This window comes from Heloderma suspectum, chromosome 3, assembly GCF_057233095.1.
Source record: "Heloderma suspectum isolate Gila_16-S chromosome 3, 16-S_ref, whole genome shotgun sequence".
NCBI lineage: Eukaryota > Metazoa > Chordata > Lepidosauria > Squamata > Helodermatidae > Heloderma > Heloderma suspectum.
In genome coordinates, this window is record NC_139460.1 from 2,256,702 (window position 1) to 2,279,160 (window position 22,459).

Consider the following 22,459-nt stretch of genomic DNA (forward strand, 5'->3'; position numbering starts at 1 on the left):
TTAATTAGATACTGACTCCATGATGGATTTAAAATGATTTACAGTGCAATCCTATACATGTCCACCCAGAAGTAAGAGCAGCTTACTCTACACTTACCTGGGACTTGGTCTCAGGTAAGTGAGTAGAGGATTGCAGCCTTAGTCTAGGGTTGGGATCCAGGATCCATCAAGGGCTTTGCCTCTCCCTGTAACCAGAGACAAATCGCCTGGCGGGTGGCTCTGTGCCTCAGCTCCCCTGCTTTACATGCTCTTATGTATATCTGCCTTTGCACTGAGAGATGGGACCAAATCGCAGCAGGATACGCCCTCACCAGCGACTTGACAGATCCCTCCTTCACTGCTCCTGAAGTCAGACCTGCTCCTTGTCCCGAGTCACAGGCTCCAGCCCCACCCAGCTTGCCTCCTAATGCAGTTCATCAGGCCTCCGCGCAGAGAGTGCATCCCGTCTGCGGCCTGTACAGCACCTGACACGATACACTTTCCTGCCACTATACAGATGCAGGATTCCTTGCATCTGTAGAGGAGTGCAGCAAGGATGCTCTCTGCCAAATATTGGAAATCAGAAGAAGTGCCCACGGTGAAGAATTGGACAGTAAAATTAATGACTTCGCCTTTCTAGCTAAATAAACACATTATATGGATAAAAGAAGAATTGGCAACCTTTTGTAAGTTACTGGAAAAGTAAAACCACTTCTATCAGTACATGCAGACCATGTATACAACTGCAAATGGAACTTTTTTTTAGAAAAAGACTCCCTCCAGAGAGAGGGCGCCCCCGATGGGCACTCACCCCCTCCTTGGCCAAGAGCAGCTGCTTCTCCGCGTTCTGCTTCTTGATGTTGTAGTACTGCACCTCCACCTCGTGGGTCAGCTGCAGCCACTTCTGCAGGGCCTCTGGGGCTGCCCAGCTGCTGTGCGACTCCAGCTCCTTCTCTGCGTTCTTGAGAGCCATGCGAACCTGCAGGGAGGGACATGGGTGCAACCATAAAGATGGGGCTAGAAAGGTTGTTTGTGCCTGCCTTGCTGCCCATGGTCAGAAGGTTATACAATGCTCCAAGGGAAACATGGTAGGATCTTCTGAGATTTCAGCATACATTCTGTAGTCTCATTTTATCTGAATATAAATTTTATGTCATGTTAAAATTATAACTAGTGGAGATGGTGGAAGCCAGAACGTATCTTTTTCTTTTGACTATCAACAGAATGGCTAAGGGACTCAGTTCGAAATGGCAGCAGGCCAGGAAAAAACCTCAGGAGCCCAACGAGAGTTCAAGCCCGCAGCAGGAGCTGTCCACCTACCCAGCATGGGGGCTGCTCCCAGCCAGGGTGTACCTGCTCCAGCTCCTGCTCAGCATACTTCTGCCTGCTGAGCTCATTCTCAGTCCCTTCCCGTAGCTCCCGGAGCCGGTGAGCTTCCTGCTTGGCGATGCTGATCTCATCCTGCAGCCTCTTCTCCAGGGAGACCTTCTCCACCTCTACAGTGCGATGCTCTTCCTGGGCTTTCTGGAGCCTGGAGCGGGGGGGGGGGGGGGAGAGGACAGGGACAGGAGAGATTGTGTGCTAGGTGCTGCACAAAACATGGGAATGATGCAGTCACATCCCAGAAGGCTTTCAGTCAACAACAGAAGGGACAGGCAGGAGAAGTGAGGGTTGGGTGTTTGGCTGAAGAAGCAGGTCCTGTAGCTAAGAGATATGGCTTGGTGAATAGAGGAGGGGAGAGGAAGCTGTTCCAGATACTCATAGGAAAAAGACAGAAAGGAAGCACAGAGTCAGGAATGGGGGGAGGGGGAGAGGAGATGACACATAGAGAATGAGGGAAGATAAGGTTGAAAAAGGAGACAAAGGGCGAGGAATAACTCAGAGCCAGCCAGAGGCAGAGACATACCTTATTTTGTAGGTATGACTATCCTTACCATGTAGGCATTCTACAGCCCATATTCATTTTATTTCAGAGTCTAGCCTGCTCTGCTCTCAGGACTCCAAGAAGACTGAAAATGGGTTTTTAGAGGAATAAAGCAGTAAATGTGCATTTAAAAGTAGCAACTGTCAACTGGAGGAGGGTGTTCCTGGCTGATTGCTGGAGCACTGGGGGAAGGGAGGGGGGCCTCTCAATTTTGTATCATGTTTTTTGAGGCTGCAAAGTGCTGGATAAGATTTATCTTCTTCCTCCTCCAAATAACCCTGCAAAGGAGACTGCTTGTATTGGCCCCAGGAGCGTAGCCAAGTCATTTATAGTGTTAGAGGGGCCTAGAGATCCATAATGCTTGCTTAAGTTCATTATTGGTGCAATTCCCTTGCTAGTAAGCCTCTGAGCATGTGAAGATGATTCAAAGGGCTGGTAACAGCCTTCTCAGAACATTCCTTGCTAATGAGAAGGTCTTATCACTGATGAGCCTGAGAAGCAGACTTTGTTTACCTTAAAGCTGCAGGTGGCTGTGCTGAGAACCAGGTGCTGTTGGCTGACGCTGAGAATGAACGCTCTGGGCACGTGCTGCTGAAACACTGCTTATTGCTAACCTGCAGAGTGTAAGACCCATTGTACCCAGTGGCTTGGGGTTCAGAGAAGCTGTCTGATCCAACCATTGGGTATGCCTGTGTGCTGTAAGTTACCCAATAAAGTACTCCTTGTAAGCAACCCTCTGGGTCTGATTTATCATTATCTTGGCACCTCTAACCTAAGAGTTCAACGTCCACTGCAGGGACGACACACTGCTATGTCCATTTTACAGGTGGAGGATTAAGGCTAAGAGAGAGACTTGGCTAGGGATATCAAACTGGATCTGGTTCCTAGGACTAATTCTAATACTCTGTGCCTGCAACATCTATTCAGTGGTTGGTTCTCATTCCTGTGAACTGGTTTTGCCATTGTCATCATCATCACCATTTTAGAAGGTGGACAGAAAACTGATTTGTTGCTTTAATAGAGTCCCCATAAGCCGGAAATCAGGACCTTTGCTAAAAGAGGAAAAGTTCATCTTTTCTAAAATTCAAATCTAAAGACAATTTCCATTCTCTAGGCAGCTGATGCCCACAGTATTTCCACTGGATTCCCTGGGTGAATACATTTACAAAAGTGAACCACAGCCCTCAACTTTACATCCCAAGATCTTAAAAATATGTTCCCCCTGCCCCATCTATAAAATTCCCCAGTACCCGTCTTCCCTAAACTCTAAATCTGCAAGCTTGTATGTTCCACTGATGGTGGACAAGGAGCTATTTGACCTGCCCCTTAAACTGGAAACCCCTGGCCTGACCTTAACTGTGCATTTGTACGGAGCAGCAGCAACTCATGTCAGCATTTACATGCCTTTCACTGTGAAAAATAAATACTTCGTAAGGAACTGCTCCTAGTTTGCTTTCGGAGGTAAACCCAAGATGATGACATAGAATCACAGACTTGGAAGGACCTCAGAGGTCCTCTGGCCAACTCCTGCCGACCACACCCACTGTATCCTTAAACCTGCTGACATGAGTTTTCCTCAAGTCCAGGGCACATGTCTGGCTGCTCTCAGCATTCTCTTTCCTCACTTTCATGAATCCCCAGATAATCGCTGTGGCCACTTTCACCCAAGGGCCCCATAACCTTCATACCTCATCAAGCAGCTCTTCCGTGCTGGTGACAATCACATCTAGGATAGCTGATCTCCCTCGTCTTTTCTTCCACCTTCTGGAAGATGAATGTCCAACTAACAAATGTCAATCCAGCTGATCTCAAAACACACCTCTGTACTACTACTGGGAGCCCTGCAAGATGCTGCCCAAAGCTCCTCCCCCCAGCCATGGGACATCCTAGACCTAGACAGACAGGAGATGTAGAAGCCTGCTCCAAAAATGTCCAGACTGACCCTCGTCACCGTATCAAAGATCTTGCAGCTCATCTCTTGGCAAGGTTCCAGAAGAAGGGAGGGCCGCAGTTGTTGGGGAGCCACCAGAATGCCCCTCTCTAAGTGCACGCAATGTTGTCACTGGGCTACCTGACAATACAGCTAAGGGAGTGCCCTCCTTTCAACCAGAGGCCTCCTTGCCACTTCATCACTCACTACTAAAGCTATCAACTATCAGATTCTAAACGAAGGTAACAAACCAAGCAAAACAAGCACATCTGGAAGCCTAGTGTGGAATTTCTAGAATCCTCCCTCTTTCCTAGTAGTAGGACTTGGCGCCATGCAACGAAATTAATGGGCAGGAGATTCAGGACAGACAGAAGAGCACACTTCTTCACAACGCACAATTAATTTCTGAAATCACAGCCACAAGGTATGGTGATGGCCATGGATTTAGATGGTTTTAGGAAAGGAGTAGACAAATGTATGTAGAAGAGTTCTATCAATTAAATCCAGACAGGTCTAAATAGAGCCTCCATGTTCAGGGGCAGTGTACCTCTAAATCTGAGGTGCTGAGGGGTGAGTAGATAGCAGGAGGGATACTGCTTCCATGCCTGGCTTGGAGCCTTCCCGGAAGTCTCCAGCTGGCCAATGCAGGAAACAGGGTGCTGGACTAGATGGACCATTTAGCATAGCTCTTTCCAATGACCCACTGATTTTGAGTGAGGAATCCTGGGAAAATCTTCCCTTGGGCTGGCCTTCTACTAGAGTAGGTCCGCATGTGGCAAGACTGCATCACATTATGCAGCTCAGGTTCCTTAGGCATCACACACGGACTTTTTTCTGTAATGCAGAGTTAAGAGAAGGCAGTGCATAGCCGTGAGCCAGCTGTTTGATTAACAGAAAACAATGCACCTTTGGGGCCAGGACGTCCTGTGCGAGAGCCTTCTCATTGCCTCCTGCAGCCATGGCAGGCCAGGCCATGTTCTGGGACGCTGGCTGTCTTCTCTGTATACCGTACATTCTGTAGCCCTGCCAGTCCATTTCCTTTTCAGGCTATGTTTTAGTTTTAGGGTAAGTTTAGCTTGGTTTGGTTTAATAGTTTGTTATGAGAATCGAAAAGCAACGTGGAGGACAAGCAGCCATGAAAAGCATCAAGTGGAAATGTTATCCTACCAAGAGATTCAATGCCTAGTCTAGTTACAAATGGACATTGAGGACAGATGGCAAGGAAGAGGCTGCCCAACTCTGTCACCTCATTTTCAGGGAATCCAGTCCCCAGAGCTCTCAACTCATAAAGGGCCCCCTCCTCTTTCAAATGGAGCAGCTCCATCCCTCCAAGAGGGCCCAGAGACTCCTGTTTACTTGGCCTCCCCTTCCCATCAGGAGACAGGCTAGCCATGACGCTGAATGGAACATAGAGAACAGAATATTGGTTCTGGACCCAGCACCCTGCCCCCCCCCTGGGGGGGGGGCAACACCAGGCCAGTGGGCAGAATACTCCAGGGGCAGCTGTAGAAGCAGGAGGCTCTTGTCATGCTTGGCCCAGCCCTTCATACTCAGCCACACTCCTAGCAGACTCAGCCTGGCCCCCCAGTTGGCAAACCACCTTTCTCTAAAAGACACCGAAGCCTAGGAGTTCTATCCATGCCTGCACACCCTGTTGCTCAGAGTTCCCTTAGTCCAAAACAAGGCCTGCTGCAGGGGCAAGGGCAGGCACAGCCCAGCAGCAGCTCTGGTCCTTTGCATGTAAGAGGTCCCAGGTTCATTCCCAGGCAACTCAAGTAGCAGGGCTGGGGAAAGCCTCCATTTGCTTGGGACTCTGGAGAGCTACTGCCAGTCAAAGTAGACCATGCCAGGCATGGTGGGCTACAGCCTGACATGGCACAATCAGGGAACTTCATGGATTCTTCTCAGGGGTCCCCTGTCCACCTGCTCTTTCCTTGCCTTCCTCCTCACTTGGACAGTGGGCCTCTTCTTCAGCTTCTTTGGCCCACTTTTGTTGGTCTTCCCTTCTGCTTGCCAGGCAAGCTCATGACATCAAAGCCCTTCTAGATATATTTGAATAAGTAAATCACTCAGCCTGAACTCCACCCCCATCCCCACAGGGGATCTGATGGCCACAGTGCTGTTGGGATGATAAACTGAAGACTGTAAGGGCATGTTGCACATTTAGAGAGGACCAAGTACTCTTATAAAAGACAAGATGGTATTTTATTGGACTGATTTCTGCTGGAGAAAGCATTCACAAGCTTTCAAGTTACACAGCACTCTTCAACTGGACATCTCCTTGAAGCAACATTTGGTTGACCTTTTAGCCCAAGGGCAGGCAGACAGTGAAGGGAAAGTTGCAAAGACAACCAGCTCTTCAACAACAAACGGCGAGGGGAGGCAACACTCGAGAATCAAGGTTTCATAAAGCAGTCCTTGGAGAAGGACGTCCAAGCCAGTGAGGCTGGGAGGATGCTGGAGGGGAAGGGAGCTTCAGGAAGCTCCCTCAAGTGACACACAGAACAAGACCTCAGAGGAAGGAGGCTTTGCAGAGAGAACAAAGTAAGTTCCTAGGAGGGCCAAGGTCTGCGGTGCCGGAAGAGGAGGAGTCTCCCGAGACGAAGCCTACGCTGCTAGGCACTGCTCCGACAGATTGCTCCTTAACAGACCCTTCCAGATACAAACAGGACACAAGGGGCAGTGAAGCCGTTTTCAGGCCTCTGTATAAGCATTAAGCACGGCTCTTGCTATGCAACGGCTACACAGAACACTGCTGGGAATGTTAAAAATGTGTACTCTGGCACATGAGTTGCTCATGGACAAATAAACACATCCCATGGGAAGAGCAAGAGAAAGGGAGCTGCACAGTCCACCATGTCACTTAAGCAGCCCCTCAACTGAAGGTGCCTAGCAGAAACACAAGGCATCCCTTGGGAGAACAGAACTGTGTTATTTTAAAGACACAGACACATAAAAACCCAGGATGGGCTCAGTTCTCAGCCATTCTTTTTGCCATTTCCTCTGCTAGATGAGGTTTGTTTTCAGTTTGTTGTTTATGCTACAAAAAATTAAAAAAAAACCTTTCCATCCCTAATTGTCAAAGAATATCTGTAATGTTTCAAATTTCAGAGATAACCCTGTGCTCTCTGCGGCTTGGCACTCCATCCATTCTGCTGCCTGCTAGAAGCTGTAACTTAATATCTCCAGGCAAATTCATGTCTCCAGGCAAAAAGGAGTCTGTGTGCTGAAGGGAAAGAAGCGGTTATTGCTCAGAGGCATAGATTAGACAGCTCTGCTGTTTACCACAGCTCTGAGGATGTATCACTTTCTCTTTGGGGAACCAACAACGATGCTGGACAGCACAATCTCACTCCCTCACAATGCAAAAATTCAGTGTCAACCGTAGCAATAGACAGGCAACCTGTTGAAGACTGAAAAAAAAAGTACCTTCATGCAGCGCACGATCAACCTGCAGGATGCACTGCCCCAAGAAGAGGCAGAAGCAGCCTGTATAAATGCCTTTTTAAAAAGACTGGCTGAACACATGGAGGCTTGGTCTCTCAGTAGCTTCTAAGAATGCAGCCCTCCACATCTTCAAGCAGGATACGCCCCTTATTAATAAGGCATGGGTATTGCCTTCATGCCCGTCTTTAAGAACTTCCTCCCTTGAGATATCTGGCGGTCACTGCCAGACAACAAAACACTGAGGAAGGTGGACCACTGGTCTTACCCAATGGTGTTAGCGAGTTTGGTCATTTTTGCAAGCACCACTTCTCAGCTAGGCAGCGTTTGGCAGAAGTAAAACAGAAACAGCTCTAGTCAAACACAAGCTTTCTGGAGACCAGAGGTGCTGCCTTGAGGCTCCCAAGCCCGTGGCCCGTCCATACGGATGAATGGGGGAGCACTGCAGTGCCATCTCTTTGAAGTTGGCTTCCCATGCGAAAAGCAGGGGTGCTCTGGGACACTTTCTGCACTCTACAGTGCCACACAGGGCCAGCCCAAGCAGCAGCAAACATAGATTTGTATGACAGCATTTCCTGAGACTCACATTGCAAAGGGTCCTGGGGCACACCTTGGTCAGGCGGTGCAGCCACACGCGACAGCCACATGTCTTGGACCGACACAGACGCCCACCATCTTAGCATATGGATCTTGTACAGGTAAATCCCCTTTCCTAAACCCATGTTGGCGTCACTGGGGGCAGGAGAAGATGCTCCAGTATGCTCTCCCCAAGATCCTGCATGAAGGTGCAGGGAACTCTGATGCTACCGAGCTTTAACTGCAAGAGGTAAAGAGATTCTAGTCGGTTCCTGGCTAAAGAAAACTTGCCCCACGCCTGTGAGATGTCTGCCAACATGTTGTGTGAAGTTATATAACAGCCACCGCAAAATTATTTGTTCCTCAGAGCTGGCTGCATTTCAGGCTCCTGGTAAAGGCAGCTTTGTTTCTTTTCTCCTACTGTTGAGAGCAGGCGGTACACCCCCAGCACCAAGAAGAAAGGACACCAGTTCTCTTCCCCTTGGCAGCGCCACTGCATCTGTCTGGTGATGACCTGGCAAAGGTGCACCTCCCCAACACCCTTCCCAGAAGGAGAAGCATCACATCTGCAAGACGCGCTCTGCTCGCCACCTGTAGCAGATGTCGTGTTCATACAGGGAGTTACTTGAGTTTAATATAGCCTCAGGATGCTGAAGCACCTCACTCGGAAAGAGAAAAGGAGCATACTGCCCTATTTATGAAGGAGTCCAGGACTCCCTACTCCTCCTGAATTGTATTTCTTACTATGAACAGTTTGCCAGATGTTGCACAGTATACAGCACTGTTTCCTTGGCCCTTGGCCTAGAGGGCTTCCAATCTGTAAGAGCAGAGGCCTCTCCGCTCCTTCCCAGGGAGCCTGCATCCAGCAGACAGACTGTTTTCTTCTCAGGTTGGACTATGTGGTCTTATAGGCCCCTTCCAACCCTACTATTCTATGATTCTCAGGAAGCAACTTCCAGGGACAGAAGCAGGAGGACCTGGCACCTCACACATTGATTATGAGTGCACGGCACGTGCTGGAAATCAAGCATGCAGAGCCACAGAACTGATTTAGGTTGCCAACAATACACGGCTAAATTAGCATGCTGTACTCTGAATGCTGGATAAGACTTTTATGAGTCCCCTGGACTGCAAGGAGGTCAAACCAGTCAATCCTAAAGGAAATCGACCCTGACTGCTCATTGGAAGGACAGAGACTGAAGCTGAAGCTCAAATATTTTGGCCACCTAATGCGAAGAGAAAACTCTCTGGAAAAGACCCTGATGCTGGGAAAGACTGAAGGCAAAAGGAGAAGGGGAGGGCAGAGGATGAGGTGGCTAGATAGCATCACTGACGCAATGAATATGGACTTGAGCATGCTCCGGGAGAGAGTGCAGGACAGGAAGGCCTGGCGTGCTATGGTACATGGGGTCACGAAGAGTTGGACACGACTGAACAACAACAACTCTTAATCCCCCCTTCATGGATCACTGCCTTGTTGTGGCAAGGGGGTTTGCGTAACTCAGTGAAGCCATAAGCTATGCCATGCAGGGCCACCCAAGACGGACAGGTCATGGCGGACAGTTCTGACAAAATGTGGTCCACTGGAGAAGGGAATGGCAACCCACTCCAGTATTCTTGCCAAGAAAACCCCATGGAATGCATCACAAGGCTAAAAGATGTGACGCCGGAAGATGAGCCCCTCAGGTCGGAAGGTGTCCAATATACTACTGGGGAAGAGCAGAGGGGATTTCCAAGTAGCGCCAGAAAGAGTGAAGCGGCTGGGCCAAAGCCAAGAAAATCAGACAATCAGCTGTGGATGTGTCTGGTGGTGAAAAGAAAATCCGATGCTGTAAAGAACAATATTGTTTAGGAACCTGGAATGTAAGATCACTGAATCAAGGTAAGCTGGAGGTGGTCAAACACGAGATGGCAAGATTGAACACTGACATCTTGGGAATCAGCGAACTAAAATGGACAAGCATGGGCGAATTTAATCCAGGTGACCATCATATCTACTACTGTGGGCAAGAATCCCTTTGAAGAAATGGAGTAGCACTCATAGTCAATAAAAGGGTGGGAAAAGCAGTACTGGGGTACAATCTCAAAAACGATAGAATGATCTCAGTACGAAGCCAAGGCAAACCATTCAACATCACAGTAATTCAAGTCTATGCCCCAACCACTGATGCCAAAGAAGCTGAGCTTGAGCGGTTCTATGAAGACCTACAACACCTTCTAGAACTAACACCAAAAAAAGATGTCCTCTTCATCATAGGGGATTGGAATGCTAAAGTAGGAAGTCAAGAAATCACCGGGATAACAGGCAAGCATGGCCTTGTTGTAAAAAATGAAGCAGGACAAAGGCTAATTGAGTTTTGCCAAGAGAACACGCTGATCATAGCAAACATTCTTTTCCCACAGCACAAGAGGCAACTCTACACATGGACATAACCAGATGGTCAAAATCGAAATCAGATTGATTATGTACTTTGCAGCAAACGATGGAGAAGCTCTACACAGTCAGTAAAAACAGGACCTGGAGCTGACTGTGGCTCAGATCATGAGCTTCTTATTACAAAGTTTCGGCTTAAATTGAAGAACGTAGGGAAAAACCACTAAACCATTCAGATATGACCTAAATCTATCCCTTATAAATATACAGTGGAGGTGAATAGATTTAAGGGATTAGACCTGATAGACAGGGTGCCTGAGGAACTATGGACAGAGGTCCGTAACACTGTTCAGGAGGCAGCAACGAAATCCATCCCAAGAAAAATAAATGCAAGAAAGCAAAGTGGCTGTCTGATGAGGCTTTACAAGTAGCTGAGGAAAGCTGGGAAGCGAAAAGCAAGGGAGAAAGGGGAAGATATACCCAACTGAATGCAGAGTTCCAGAGAATAGCAAGGAGAGACAAGAAGGCCTTCTTAAATGAACAATGCAAAGAAATCGATGAAAACATTAGAATGGGAAAGACTAGAGATCTTTTCAAGAAAATCGGATATCTCAAGGGAATGTTTTGTGCAAAGGTGGGCATGATAAAGGACAAAGAAGGCAGGGACCTAACAGAAGCAGATGAGATTAAGAAGAGGTGGCAAGAATACACAGAAGAACTATACAGGAAAGATCTGAATGTCCCTGATAGCCATGAGAGTGCGCTCACTGAACTTGAGCCAGACATCCTAGAGAGTGAAGACAAGTGGGCCTTAGGAAGCATCACTAACAACAAAGCTAGCGGAGATGACAGTATTCCAGCCGAGCTATTTAAAATCCTAAAAGATGATGCTATTAAAGTGCTGCACTCAATATGCCAACAAATTTGGAACACTCAGCAGTGGCCACAAGACTGGAAAAGGTCAGTTTACATTCCAATTCCAAAGAAGGGCAATGCCAAAGAGTGTTCAAACTACCGTACAATTGCGCTCATTTCACATGCCAGCAAGGTGATGCTCAAAATCCTACAAGCTAGGCTTCAGCAGCATATGAACCGAGAACTACCGGAAGTACAAGCTGGGTTTCGAAGAGGCAGAGGAACTAGAGATCAAATCGCCAACATTCACTGGATCATGGAGAAAGCAAGAGAATTCCAGAAAAAGTCTATTTCTGCTTCACTGACTATGCTAAAGCCTTTGATTGTGTGGATCACAACAAACTGTGACAAATCCTTAAAGAGATGGGAGTTCCAGACCACCTTATCTGGTGACGTTATTGATTTATTTATTTTATTTATTTATTAAATTTATTAATCGCCCATCTGACTGGTCACCCAGCCACTCTGGGCGATGTACAACCCACCATAAAACAATTTAAAACAATAAATGTTTACCATAATTTTTTTTTTTTTAATACCCTAACCCACCCCAAATGCCTGCCTGAACAACCACGTTTGTAATGCACGGCGGAAGCTCATTAAAGAGGGGGCATGACGGAGTTCCCTAGGGAGGGAGTTCCACAGAGTGGGGGCCACCACAGAGAAGGCCCTCTCCCTCGTCCCCACCAGTCTAGCTGTCCTGGCTGATGGGACAGAGAGAAGGCCATCTGAGGCTGATCTTGTTAAGCGGCCTGTCTGGTGTTGCTGGAGGCGCTCCTTAAGATAGGCTGGGCCGGAACCATATAGGGTTTTAAAGGTCAAAACCAACACCTTGAATTTGGCCCGGAAAACAACTGGTAACCAGTGCAACTCCTTCAGCACTGGAGTGATGTGATCTCGCCGGCAGCTGCCTTTAATCAGGCGAGCCGCCGCGTTCTGTACCAGCTGCAGCTTCCGAACCGTCTTCAAGGGTAACCCCACGTAGAGCGCATTACAGTAGTCTAAACGAGAGGAGACCAGGGCATGTACTACCGATGGGAGCAGATGGTCGGGAAGGAAGGGGCGCAGCCGCCGTATCAGATGGAGTTGATACAGCGCTGTCCGGCTCACAGCTGACACCTGAGCCTCCATGGACAGCTGGGAGTCCAAAATGACCCCCAGGCTGCGGACCTGGTCTTTCAAGGGTAGCCGTACCCCATTCAACACCAGGTCAACATCCCCCAGCCTCCTCTTGTCTCCCACCAAAAGTACCTCGGTCTTGTCAGGGTTCAGCTTCAGCTTATTCCTCCCCATCCAGCCACTCACCATCTCCAGACATTTGGACAGGGATTCTACGGCCAACCTTGGTGAAGATTTGAATGAGAGGTAGAGCTGCGTGTCATCTGCATATGATGACACTGCACCCCAAACCTCCTGATGATAGCCCCCAGTGGCTTCACATAGATGTTAAATAGCATCGGGGAGAGGATGGAACCCTGTGGCACCCCACAAGTAAGTGGCCACGGGTCCGAAACCTCCTCTCCCAGTTAGACTTCTCGGTTCCACAACCCCTCCGCAGGGGTAGAGGACCCATTAAAATTGTCCGCCCCAGCCGTCTTATGGATCCGAATGGATTCCTGAACGCGCTTGGGGATTCTCTGGAGCACACCAACCGCCACTCGGTCAAGACCCTGGTGGGTGGCTGGAATGCCGCAATCACTGGGGCATTAGATCGGGTGGCTCCGAAACACCCTCTCCCCCTGAACAGGGCTCGGACTGCACCATGGTTCAATCCGCAGTTACGAGCTCTGAAACAGGAGGTGAGACGGCTAGAGTGCCGGTGGAGGAAGTCTTGCTCCAAAGACAATCAGACACGGGCTAGAGCTGTATCTTCAGCCTATCACGTAGTGGTGAAGGCAGCAAAAAAGGAATATTATGCTGCCTCTATCATGTCTGCAGAGTGCTGTCCCAGGAGGCACCAAGTGGTCTGGAGCTTGGTCGGTCCTGTGGCTCCGGAACCACTGGAGCATTCTAAGGCCTCCTCTGAGGCCTTGGCAAGGCACTTTGCAGATAAAATTGATCAGATTACTCCACATGCTGTGGATACAGTTAGTGAGCAAGAGGCGGCCTGTGGCACACCGGTTTTGTGGGATCGGTTCCAGCTTCTTCCTTCTGATGAAGTGGACAAGGTGCTTTCATCTGTAAGGCCAACCACCTGCTTACTCGATCCTTGCCCATCTTGGCTCATTATGGGCTGGAGAGAGAGACTGTGTGAGGGGACCAGGGCGGTGGTGAACGCCTCCCTTGAGGAGGGAGTGATGCCATCAGCCCTCAAGGAAGCAGTGATAAGACTGCTCTTAAAGAAGCCCTCCTTGGATCCCCAAGTTCTGAACAACTTTCGCCCAGTCTCAAATCTGCCATTTTGGGGCAAGGTGATTGAGCGGGTGGTGGCGATGAAGTGGAAGGCACACTTGGAAGACACTGATTATCTAGACCCATTTCAGTCGGGCTTCAGGCTTGGGCATGGGACAGAAACGGCCTTGGTCGCCTTGGTGGATGATATGAGGAGAGCTCTGGATAGGGGTGAATGCTCGTTCCTTGTTCTCCTCGACCTCTCAGCAGCTTTTGATACCATTGACCACGGTATCCTCCTGGACGGCCTAGAGGGGTTTGTTTGTTTGTTTATTTGTTTATTTATTTATTTCATTTCTATACCTCCCAATAGCTGAAGCTCTCTGGGCGGTTCACAAAAATTAAAACCAAACTGCACACAATAAAACAATTTAAAATATACAGAACATTAAACCCACAATGTAACAATGCAACCACAATAAAACCTAGCAGCAGTGCAGGAGTTTAAAATACAGATTTAAAACAGAAAAGCTAAAAGTTCATAAAGCTAAAATGCTAAAATGCCTGGGAGAATAAAAAGGTCTTCACCTGGCGCCGAAAGGAATACAATGTAGGTGCCAGGCAAACCTCGCTAGGAAGCTCATCCAGTCCATTACCGTGCCCAGGCCCTGATTCAGAACAGCCACTGCCTCACCTGGTTTTGATGAGAAAGAGAGGTAGAGCTGGGTGTCATCTGCATATTGATGGCACCTCAGCCCACACCTCTGGATAACCTCCCCCAGTGGTTTCATGTAGATGTTAAACAGCATGGGGGATAAAACAGAGCCCTGTGGAACCCCATGGCACAATTGCCATGGCACAGAGCAATAATCCCCCAGCACCACCTTCTGGAATTGGCCATCCAAGTAGGAGCGGAACCACTGCAATGCAGTGCCTCCAACTCCCAACCCAGACAACCTATCCAGAAGGATACCATGGTTGATGGTATCGAAAGCCGCTGAGAGGTCCAGAAGAATCAACAGGGTCGCACTCCCCCTGTCCCTCTCCCGGCAGAGGCCATCCCACAGGGCGACCAAGGCAGTTTCCGTTCCAAAACCAGGCCTGAAGCCCGACTGAAATGGATCTAGATAATCCGTTTCATTCAACAGTGCCTGGAGCTGTCCTACAACCACTCGCTCAAGCACCTTGCCCAGGAAGGGGATGTTGGCCACTGGCCTATAATTGTTAACATCCTCTGGGTCCAGGTTAGGTTTTTTCAGGAGTGGTCTAATTACTGCCTCTTTTAAAGCAGCAGGCACCACTCCCTCTCTCAAGGAGGAATTTACAACCTCCTGGACCCAGCCAGACATCCCCTCCTTGTTTGATTTAATAAGCCATGAAGGGCAAGGGTCAAGCACACAAGTGGTCGATCAGACTTGGCCAAGCACCTTGTCCACATCCTCAGGCCTCAGTAACTGAAACTCATCCAATAAAACTGGACCAGACGGTGCTCTGAACGCCTCTACCAATGGAACTGCATTAATTGTGGTGTCCAATTCATGACGAATCTGAGCGACTTTATCTTCAAAGTGCCTTGCAAACTTATCACAGCGTGCCACTGAGGGTTGAACCGTCTCTCTCCCTGGCCCAGACTGTAACAGGCCACGAACCACTCGGAAAAGCTCTGCTGGACAACACTGAGAAGATGCAATGCTGGTGGAAAAGAACTGTCTCTTTGCCACCCTCACTGCCACAGAGTAGGCTTGATAGTGGGCTCTTACCTGTGTTCAGTCATACTCAGCACAAGTTTTCCTCCACCTGCATTCTAGCCGTCTCCCCTCTTGCTTCATTGCCCTTAGCTCAGGTGCCGGGCTCTGCCCAGAGGAAGAGGGCACTTGGGCATTGGAGACACCGTATTGCGGTGGTTCCGGTCCTTCCTCTCCGGCAGGTATCAGAGGGTAGCACTGGGAGAGGAGGTTTCGGACCCGTGGCCACTCACTTCTGGGGTGCCACAGGGTTCCATCCTCTCCCCGATGCTATTTAACATCTATGTGAAGCCGCTGGGGACTATCATCAGGAGGTTTGGGGTGCAGTGTCATCAGTATGCGGATGACACGCAGCTCTACCTCTCATTCAAATCTTCACCAAGGTTGGCCGTAGAATCCCTGTCCAAATGTCTGGAGACAGTGAGTGGCTGGATGGGGAGGAATAAGCTGAAGCTGAACCCTGACAAGACTGAGGTACTTTTGGTGGGAGACAAGAGGAGGTTGGGGGATGTTGACCTGGTGTTGAATGGGGTACGGCTACCCTTGAAAGACCAAGTCTGCAGCCTGGGGGTCATTTTGGACTCCCAGCTGTCCATGGGGGCTCAGGTGTCAGCTGTGGGCCGGACAGCACTGCATCAACTCCATCTGATACGGCGGCTGCGCCCCTTCCTTCCCGACCATCTGCTCCCATCGCTAGTACATGCCCTGGTCTCCTCTCGTTTAGACTACTGTAATGTGCTCTACATGGGGTTACCCTTGAAGACGGTTCGGAAGCTGCAGCTGGTACAGAACGCGGTGGCTCGCCTGATTAAAGGCAGCCGCCGGCAAGATCACATCACTCCAGTGCTGAAGGAGTTGCACTGGCTACCGGTTGTTTTCCGGGCCAAATTCAAGGTGTTGGTTTTGACCTTTAAAACCCTATATGGCTCCGGCCCAGCCTATCTTAAGGAGCGCCTCCAGCAACACCAGACAGGCCGCTTAACAAGATCAGCCTCGGATGGCCTTCTCTCTGTCCCATCAGCCAGGACAGCTAGACTAGTGGGGTCGAGGGATAGGGCCTTTTCTGTGGTGGCCCCCACTCTGTGGAACTCCCTCCCTAGGGAACTCCATCATGCCCCCTCTTTAATGAGCTTCCACCATGCATTAAAAACGTGGTTGTTCAGGCAGGCATTTGGGGTGGGCTAGGGTATTTTAGAAAATGTTTTTATTGTAGAATTTTATTGTTTTAAACTGTTCTATTATATGTTGTACATAGCCCAGAGTGGCTGGGTGACCAGCCAGATGGGCAATAAATAAATAAATAAATAAATAAATAAATAAATAAATACAAAATAAATAAATAAAACAAACCTGTCTTTTGAGAAACCTGTACGAGGGTCAAGACGTAACAGTAAGAACCGGACATGAAACAACTGATTCGTTCAAAATTGGGAAAGGAGTACGACAAGGCTGTATATTGTCACCCTGCTTATTTAACTTATATGCAGAGTACATCATGAGAAATGCCGAGTTGGATGAATCGGAATTGCTGGGAGAATTAACAACAACCTCAGATTCGCAGACGATACCACCCTAATGGCAGAAAGTGAAGAGGATCTAAAGAGCCTCTTGTTGAGGGTGAAAGTGGAGGGTGCAAAAGCTGGTTTGAAACTCAACATTAACAAAACAAAGATCATGGCATCTGGCCCCATCACGTCCTGGCATATAGAAGGGGAAGAAATGGAAGCAGTGACAGACTTTATTTTCTTGGGCTCCAAGATCACCGCAGACGGTGACTGTAGCCATGAAATTAAAAGACGCTTGCTCCTTGGGAGGAAAGCTATGGCACACCTAGACAGCATAGTAAGAAGCAGAGACATCACCTTGCCGACAAAGGTCCGTCTAATCAAAGCTATGGTTTCCCCAGTAGTAACGTATGGCTGTGAGAGCTGGACTATAAGGAAGGCTGAGCGCCGAAGAATTGATGCTTTCGAACTGTGGTGCTGGAGAAGACTCTTACGAGTGCCCTGGACTGCAAGGAGGTCAAATCAGTCCATCCTAAAGGAAATCAACCCTGAGTGCTCATTGGAAGGACAGATACTGAAGCTGAAGCTCAAATATTTTGGCCACCTAATGCGAAGAGAAAACTCTCTGGAAAAGACCCTGATGCTGGGAAAGATTGAAGGCAAAAGGAGAAGGGGACGGCAGAGGATGAGATGGCTGGATAGCATCACCGATGCAATGAATATAAACTTGAGCATGCTCTGGGAGAGAGCGGAGGACAGGAAGGCCTGGCGTGCTATGGTCCATGGGGTCACGAAGAGTCGGACGCGACTTAGTGACTGAACAACAACTCTGAATCCAATAATTGAGCTTTTGCTGAATTTGGTGATAAGCTGCCTGGTCAATGGGAGAGTGCAACTGGCAGAGAGGGAGTGCAGGGTGCTAAAGAGAAGGAACACGGGGGGCGGGGAGAAGCAGCTCCTCATCCTGAGCACTGCCTGCACATGTTCAGACACAAAAGGGCTCTCGGGGATCTGTAGGCACAGAACTGCAGGGGAGGAACAGCCCTCCAACCAGGAGAGAAGGGAGTCTGGGATGGGCCTTCCTGAACAGTGAAGTGACTCACATTCAACCTGCTCTCTTAGCTGGGCTGGGAAGACTGCGGGGCAGGGCGGGGGAGCGGTGACTTCATGTCTGTTGCAGAAGCCTCTCTCTGCGGTGCCATTTGAAATGAAAGGGCACTCCCATTAGTGCTGGCTGAGGGAAAGAGCTACCAGTCTGCTGCTGCTCCTGGGGTGAAAGGGAGAGGAAGCCATCTCAAGGCCAGCATGAGGCAATGGGATCATGCTGGCCCTGCCTGAGGGAGATGATCTTGGCAGTTTCGCCCTCTCCATCTCTGGAAGGGCGGGCACTTTTCACGGAAAAGCATGTCAGGCACCAGTTCCCATGCCTTAAAGTACAGAGGTTAGAGCAGATGAACACCTGGATGTTTAAAGGAAGGCTGTGTGAATTCACAGGGAGTGCATCCGATCCCCACAGGGCACTAACTGGATGCCCACCCTCACTCCTTGCTGGTCTTTACACATTAAATAAAGGTGCCAAAAATTGGGATGTCACCACAGAGGCACCACATACACAGTAGGCCAAGTCAGTGTCAGGACAGGCCCATCCTGCTTGCTTTGCAGGGGACTTCATCCTGCACTCCTTGTTCAGTTCATGAGAGCCAAAGCAGAATCACAAGCACCTCTTGTGCAGAAGCACTCACAAAGCAATGAATTGACAGTCATCAGCAAGGGACTCTCCTTTTAACCTCTAGTGAGTAGAGGAGCAGGCACAGGCTAGTCTAGAACAATCAGAAAGCCAGACAGAAAAAGGGAAAAGAGGCTATGGAAGGACAAGACTCTCCAGTGGTGGTGACCTGCAAGGTGTGTGCAATGTTTGTTTTCTTGCCTGAGAACAACATGGCCTACACCGGCAACAAGTGCAAGTTGATCACGCTGCTGGAGGAAAAAGTAAGTGGACTGGAGCGGCGACTGTTGACCCTCCGGGGAATAAGAGAACACGAAGAGTTCTTGGACAGAATGGGGGAACTACAGCAGCAAAGGGAAGACCAGAAGCTTGAAGAGCAACAGCAAGCTGAGGTAGAAGTGGGAAATGCTGAGGTGAGGAAAAATGCAGTAGAGGATACTCCTTGGAAAAGGGTGACAGGAGAAGAAGAACTAGATGTCACTCTGCACCAGTGGAAGCAGTGGAGCTGTGGAACCGATTCCAGGTACTTGAGGATGAGACTGGAGGGCAGCCTGCAGAAGAAGAATTACAGGGGAACCTACATGAGAGTGAGCAAGAGGCTGAAGGTCAGTCAAGCAGAGGTGATGAAACCCGGGCCTACAACAACAAGAAGAGTAGCAGTAGTGAGAACTCCTTGCTGTGTGGGATCGAGACCCAAGTATGTCGCAAAGACCGATGGAGTCGCCAGGTATGTTGTCTCCCGGGAGGACGGATTAGAGACATGACTGAAAGGTTGCCTGCACTCATAAAGCCCACTGACAGGTATCCCTTTCTTCTCATCCATGTGGGAACAAATGATACTGCCAAGCAGAGCTACCAAGAAATCATGTCAGACTTTGAAGTTTTGGGAAGGAAACTCCAGAACTTTGGGGCCCAGATAGTTTTCTCATCCATCATTCCAGCAGTTAGAAGAGGGATAGAAAGGGAACGAAAAATACTTCGGGTGAATAACTGGCTATGAAGGTGATGCCGACGAGAGAGATTTGGATTCTGGGACCACAGGCTATACTTTCTGACAGATGGGCTGTTCGCAAGGGACAGGTTGCACCTCACAAAGGATGGGAAGAATGTGTTTGGCCACAGCATGAAGAACTTCATCAGGAGGGCTTTAAACTGAATCCTACAGGGAAGGGAGATGTAAAGTTGGGGGTAACAATAGACAAAGGTTCATGCACCGCAATGAAGAGAACAGCTCTAATAGTGCCCAATAATAGTCGTCGGAAACATGTAGGAAGAAAGCCAGACTATGAAGCACATGGTCTTCGATGTCTATATACTAATGCCCAGAGTATGGGAAACAAACAGAATGAACTTGAACCCTTAATACAAGACAGAAATTATGACTTGATAGGTATAACTGAGACTTGGTGGGATGACTCTCACGACTGGAATACAGCAATTGAAGGATATAACTTGTTCAAAAAGAACAGAAAGGGAGGTGGGGGTGGCATTATATGTGAAAAATACATATCTCTGCATAGAAATACAGGAAAATGAGCTTGGGAGACCCATCGCGAGCAACTGGATCAAAATAAATGGAGCAAAGAATAAAAGGAACCTGGTAGTCGGAGTCTACTACCGGCCACCCAATCAAGGAGAAGATGAGGATGAAAGTTTTGAAAAGCAAATAGCCAATGTTTCAAGGAAGCATTATGTAGTAGTAATGGGGGACTTTCAATTTCCCTGATATTTGTTGGGAGACAAATTCTGCAAAACATGGCCCTCCAGGAAATTCCTGACTTGTGTGGCGGATAACTTCCTCCTACAGAAAGTAGAGGAAGGAACTAGACGACTGGCTATCCTTGACTTGATCCTAACCAACAGAGATGACTTAGTGGATAAAGTAGCAGTTACAGGAACTCTGGGGGAAAGCGACCATGTGGCACTTGAGTTCTTGGTTCTAAGGGAAGCAAAAGCCGAGTGTAGTCAAACACGTACCCTGGATTTTAGGAAAGCTGATTTTAATAATCTCAAAACCATGATAAGTAAGGTCCCATGGCAAGTGACTCTAACAAGAAAAGGAGTCCAAGATGGGTGGGAGCTTTTAGAAAAGGAAATGCTCAAGGCACAATCACAAACAATTCCAACAAGAAAAAAGGTGGAAGACAACAGAAGAAGCCAATGTGGCTTCACAAAAAGCTTAGAGATGACCTGAAAACAAAAAAAGAAACATATAGAATCATAGAATAGTAGGGTTGGAAGGGGCCTACAAGGCCATCAAGTCCGACCCCCTGCTCAATGTAGGAATCCAGGTCAGAGCAGCCCCGACAGATGGCTGTCCAGCCTCGTCTTGAATGCCTCCAGTGTGGGAGACCCCACCACCTCCCAAGGGAATTGGTTCCATTGTCGTATTGCTCTGACAGTCAGGACGTTTTTCCTGATGTTCAGCCGGAGTCTGGCTTCCTGTCACTTGAGCTCATGATTCCGTGTCCTGCACTCTGGGATGATCAAGAAGAGATCCTGGCCTTCTTCTCTGTGACAACCTTTCAAGTACTTGAAGAGCGCTATCATATCTCCCCTCAGTCTTCTCTTCTCAAGGCTAAACATGCCCAGTTCTTTCAGTCTCTCTTCACAGGGCTTTGTTTCCAGTCCTTTGATCATCTTTGCTGCCCTCCTCTGAACCCTCTCCAGTTTGTCTGCATCCTTCTTAAAGTGTGGTGCCCAGGAAGTGGAAAAAAGGCCAAGCAACAAAGGAAGAGCACAGGCAGATAGCACAGAATTGTAGGGATGGCGTCAGGAATGCTAAAGCTGAGAACAAGCTGAGGTTAGCGAGGGAGGCTAAAAACAACAAAAAGGCTTTCTTCAGCTACGTGCATAGTAAAAGACAAGAGGAAAGAAATGATGGCTCAGCTATTAAATAAGGATGGCAAAACGATAACAGATGACAATGAAAAGGCAGAGGTGCTCAATTCCTACTTTGGCTCAGTCTTCTCCCAAAAGAGGGTCTATGACCCCCCTGGCAAAGGCGAAGTACAGGCTGAAGGGGCAGGATTGCAGCTTGACAGCGATAGGCAAATGGTCAAGGAACACCTAATTACTGTGAATGAGTTCAAATCTCCAGGGCCAGATGAACTGCATCCTAGAGGAATAAAGGAACTGGCAGAAGAACTCTCAGAACCGCTGTCTATTCTCTTTGAGAAATCATGGAGGACGGGGGAAGTGCCAGATGACTGGAGGAGGGCTAATGTGGTCCCTATCTTCAAAAAGGGTAAAAAGGAGGAACCAGGGAACTACAGACCAGTCAGTCTGACATCAATCCCTGGGAAAATTCTGGAGCAGATGATAAAGCAATCCATCTGTAAGCAGCTTGAAAACAATGCAGTGATTACTCGAAGCCAACAGGGATTTGTCAAGAACAAGTCCTGCCAGACGAATCTGATCTCATTTTTTGATCAGGTAACCTCCCTTGTTTTCCCAGGAGTAATGTATGGCTGTGAGAGCTGGACTATAAGGAAGGCTGAGCGCCGAAGAATTGATGCTTTCGAACTGTGGTGCTGGAGAAGATTCTTACGAGTCCCCTGGACTGCAAGGAGGTCAAATCAGTCCATCTTAAAGGAAATCAAACCTGACTGCTCATTGGAAGGACAGAGAGTGAAGCTGAAGCTCAAATATTTTGGCCACATAATGCGAAGAGAAAAGTCACTGGAAAAGACCCTGATGCTGGGAAAGACTGAAGGCAAAAGGAGAAGGGGACGGCAGAGGATGAGATGGCTAGATAGCATCATTGATGCAATGAATATGAACTTGAGCATGCTCCGGGAGAGAGCGCAGGACAGGAAGGTCTGGCGTGCTATGGTCCATGGGGTCATGAAGAGTCAGACACGACTGAACGACTGAACAACAACAAACCTCCCTTGTGGACCGTGAGAATGTTGCAGACATCATATACGTTGACTTCAGCAAAGCTTTCGACAAAGTGCCCCATGATATCCTGATGAGCAAACTAGCTCAAAGTGGGCTAGGTGAAACAA

At 48.6% G+C, this 22,459-nt stretch overlaps 1 protein-coding gene across 10 annotated transcripts in view; it reads right to left on the bottom strand.

The window, feature by feature from the left end:
• Positions 1 to 22,459, bottom strand: part of STIM1 (stromal interaction molecule 1) — a 172,528-nt gene that overhangs the window by 12,773 nt on the left and 137,296 nt on the right. For all 10 annotated transcript variants that reach the window (XM_084842247.1, XM_084842243.1, XM_084842245.1 and 7 more), the window contains 2 exons: positions 1,333 to 1,510; positions 791 to 958 (listed from right to left, as the gene is read on the bottom strand). In XM_084842247.1, the coding sequence (XP_084698373.1) occupies positions 791 to 958; positions 1,333 to 1,510 (346 nt within the window). The remainder of the gene's footprint in view (positions 1 to 790; positions 959 to 1,332; positions 1,511 to 22,459) is intronic.